This window comes from Penaeus vannamei, chromosome 17 (genome assembly GCF_042767895.1).
Source record: "Penaeus vannamei isolate JL-2024 chromosome 17, ASM4276789v1, whole genome shotgun sequence".
Classification (NCBI taxonomy): domain Eukaryota; kingdom Metazoa; phylum Arthropoda; class Malacostraca; order Decapoda; family Penaeidae; genus Penaeus; species Penaeus vannamei.
Window position 1 is genome coordinate 32,894,629 of NC_091565.1, and position 4,212 is coordinate 32,898,840.

Here is a 4,212-nt window from a genome sequence, read left to right on the forward strand (position 1 = left end):
TCCGTGTTCATCACAGCCAGGCAGACGCGGCAGGCATATCCATGTATTTATTCCCAATCAAATATGCAGACATAGGCAGAAGATGCATACATTATTTTCACCAATGGCAACTCAGCGTCACAGACATGATTTTGCATAATAAATGTCACACCCTCAGTCACCTCACTGCGTACGCGGACTCATCTCACAGAACTTGTCCGTCAGGGGATTATTTTTCCATTTATTGATAACTTTTTTTAACCGCCGTGCTGACAGCTGACACGGACGGGAACACGGACACACGAAATTCGATCGTGATGTTTCCGAAGTACCGCGACGTTAACTATGATTCTTTCGAGTGTAATTAATTAAGTGTATAATATATGCCTCTATTTTTTTCCCCCGAAGAGATCCATACACAAGTTCACTTCGTACTGTCATACACTGCCTTACATTACACAGCCTTTCTCCCTAACTGAAACACTGTCGAATAAAAATAAGTGTATAAAGTGTTTTTATTTTCTTAGAGAGGTCACTGGACACTTAGTACCCTAATCCTGTACTATATATTCCTAATCACATAATCACACAATTATTTCCTCAGAATTACACTTATTCCATTCATAATACAACGTATTAGTAACGGACTTAAACACATCTTTTATACTGGCATCATAGGCTTACCTCTGATACTTATACTTATAGACTTATACTTACTTATACTTATAGACTTATACATACTTATACTTATAGACTTATACATACTTATACTTATAAACTTATGCTTACTTATACTTATATATTCATACTAATAGATTATATACTAATACTTACTTATACTTATTCTTAAACTTATAAACTTATACCTACCATCTTGCGTCGGATCCAGAACACCTGTATAAGGAGTACAGGTGCAAGACTGAGAGTGTGGGAAGAACTCACACTCCTGCAACGTCTGCAATCTGTTCATGTGCAACACGGTGGTCGTCACGGTCACCACGACACACAGAACGGCGCAGACTAAGCACAGACAACCGCTCAACTTGATCTGTGGGGGGGGGGGGGAGAGAACTGACATGAGAAAGAGGCTCTGTTAGCGGTGTTCATCGGTGTTCTGTGTGTGTGTGTGTGCGTGTGTGTGTGTGTGTGTGTGTGTGTGTGTGTGTGTGTGTGTGTGTGTGTGTGTGTGTGTGTGTGTGTGTGTGTGTGTGTGTGTGTGTGTGTGTGTGTGTGTGTGTGTGTGTGTGTGTGCGTGTGTGTGTGTGTGTGTGTGTGTGTGTGTGCGTGTGTGTGTGTTTAAGTATAGTGTGTATGGAAAATATGCATTATGTATGTACAGTACGTATTTATGTATGTATGTACAGTACGTATTTATGTATGCATGTATAGTATGTACTATGTATGTATGTATGTACACTACGTATGTATGTATGTACAGTACGTACGTATGTATGTATGCATGTGCAGTACGTACTACGTATCTATGTACAGTACGTACGTATGTAAGCATGTACTGTATATATATATGTACATATATATGCACATATGTCTCATGAACAACAGACATGATCGACAAGTACACATCATTCCCCAAAGACATGACACGTTAGGAGACCCAGGAAGTCACCCTAGAGCCCGAGAAAGAGACCCAGGAAGTCACCCTCTTGTCCTGCCATGCGAGTCAAAGATCCCTCAGAGTGCTCAGGCAGAGTCCCACCCGGTGAGTTCGCGCATGTCGGATCTCGCGCCATGAATCATGAAAACTTTCCACCCGTGTTCTGGTCGAGTGCGAGTGGTCGATTGACCTTTCGTCGGATGAATCATTTCGTTCTCTTTCCTCCTCTTTCTATTCTCTTTCTTTTTTTTTTTTTTTTTTTTTTGTTCTCTGTCTTTCGGCCTGGCTGGCTGTCTGTCTCTCCTTCTCTTTCTATTTTTTTTCCTATTTCTCTCTTTCTTCTCTCTCTCTCTCTCTTCTTCTCTCTCTCTCTCTCTCTCTCTCTCTCTCTCTCTCTCTCTCTCTCTCTTTCTCTTCTTCGTCTGCCTCTCTTCGTCTCTCTCTCTTCTCTCTCCTCTCTCTCTCCCTCTCTCTCCTCTCTCTGACCGTCTCATCTCTGACCGTCCATCCGTCCGTCTCTCTCTCTCTCTCTCCCCCTTTCTCTCTCATATACATACATTAACCGGGCCACGGAAAAGCGCCACAAGAGCGAGGGAGTGGGTGAGCAAGCGTGAGAGGAGGTGGCGAAGTGACACGATTATTGTGTCATGCGGCACTAATGACGTGTATTGTGACACCGGCGAGACGTGCTTATTCATGGTGCGATGGTGAAGTGACGTATGGTGATTCGGGCTGTAGTCATTTTTTCCCCTTTTTTATGTATTTGTGTGTGAGAGAGAGGGAGGGAGGAAGGGAGGAGGGGTGAGGAGAGGTGCAGGAGAAAGAGAGAGAGAGAGAGAGAGGAGAGAGAGAGAGAGAGAGAGAGAGAGAGAGAGAGAGAAAGAAAGAAGAGAGAGAGAAGAGAGAGAGAGAAGAGAGAGAGAGAGAGAGAAGGAAGGAGGGAAGGAGGGAAAGAGGGGAAAAGAGGGGAAGAGGGAAGGAGGGAAAGAGGGAGGGAGGGAGGGAGGGTGGGAGAAGGGAGAAGGGAGAAGGAGAGGGAAGGAGGGAAAGAGGGAAAGAGGGAGTGAGGGTAGGAGAAGGGAGAGGGAGAGGGAAAGAGGGAAAGAGAGAGACAGACAGAGACGGACAGCCGAAAGACAGACACATAGACCAGAGTAAGAGACAGAAACAGAGACAAAGAAACGAAAGCAATTCACATGAACGTGCTATGGCGGTGACAGAGTGGGCCATGAAACCTCCAAACAGCTGACCGACAATTATTCTGCCAAGGCAAGAGCCGCACACTTACACTCACTATTCACACTCACATTAAACACTCATATTACACACTCGCATTACATACTCACTGTACACGCTCACAATACACACTCAGAGTACACACTCACATTGCACACTCACATTACACCTCACAATACACACTCACATTACACCTCACAATACACACTCACATTACACACTCATTGCATACTCACATTACAACTCATTGCATACTCACATTACACACTCACAATACACACTCAAGTACACACTTACATTATACCTTACAATACACACTCACATTAAACACACAGTACACACTCACATTACACACATTACACACTTACATTACACACTCACATTACGCACTCACAATATGCACTCACATTAAACACTCACAGTACACACTCGCCTGCACCCTTAACCTTATAACCATGTAGTCTATATTTTTCCTGATACAACACGTGATCAAAATCTTTAAAGAGACAGTAAACTTTATAGATAGACAAGTAAAATAAATAAATAAGTGAAATACATTAAACCAATGAATAAACACACACTGATAAATGAAGAAATAGATAAACAGATATATGAAGAAATAAACAGATAAATCAAGAAATAAACATAAATAAAAATAAACAAACAGATAAAAGAAGAAATAAACAAACAGTTAATTGAAGAAATAAATAAACAAACAAGCAAACAAATAAAATAGATAAGTGAATAGAAAGACAGACAAACAAAAAAGGAAAACGAAATACATAAACCAAACCAAACCAAACAAAAACAAAACAAAACATCTAAAAAAAAAAAAATCATCCTTTTCCCCCGAGTTCCATTCTGCAGTCTCCTTGCAACTTCGACCCTGCAAGCATAACAAAGGCAACAGCTGGGAAAGGAAGAGAAGATCTATCAATCAAGCCGAAGTGATAATATCTTGTCTGTCTCAGTCCCCCCTCGAGAAGGTGAAGTTAATAACGTCCATTTTTGCAAGTATACGAACATCGGTTAAAATTCTCGTTGCAGATAGACAAAGATACGTGGAATCCTATTTGCAAATATATGGACAAGCACGAAATCATATTTGCAAGTATACGAACACAGGCACAAGATCATATTTGCAGAAATGCGAACTCGCCTAAAATCACTGTAGCAAATACTCGAACATAAACAATATATATATATTCGCAAATATACGAACAAATACGAAATCATATTTGGAGATAAACGAACGCAGGCACAACCTGATAGTTGCAAATATACGAATTCGCATGGAATCATAGTTGCAAATATAAGAATCGCATGAAATTATAGTTGCAAATATAAGCTTAGATTTTCAAATAAGCGGACATAGAAAAAAT

The 4,212-nt window shown here is 41.0% G+C and overlaps 1 protein-coding gene across 1 annotated transcript in view; it reads right to left on the reverse strand.

Moving 5' to 3' along the window:
• Window positions 1-563: 563 nt before the first annotated feature.
• The window catches only part of LOC138864669 (uncharacterized), a 79,539-nt gene continuing 75,890 nt past the window's right edge, over window positions 564-4,212 (reverse strand). Inside the window, exons 4-5 of the mRNA XM_070132529.1 lie at window positions 814-1,027; window positions 564-658 (exon numbers count right to left, since the gene is read on the reverse strand). Coding sequence (XP_069988630.1) covers window positions 564-658; window positions 814-1,027 — 309 coding nt within the window. The remainder of the gene's footprint in view (window positions 659-813; window positions 1,028-4,212) is intronic.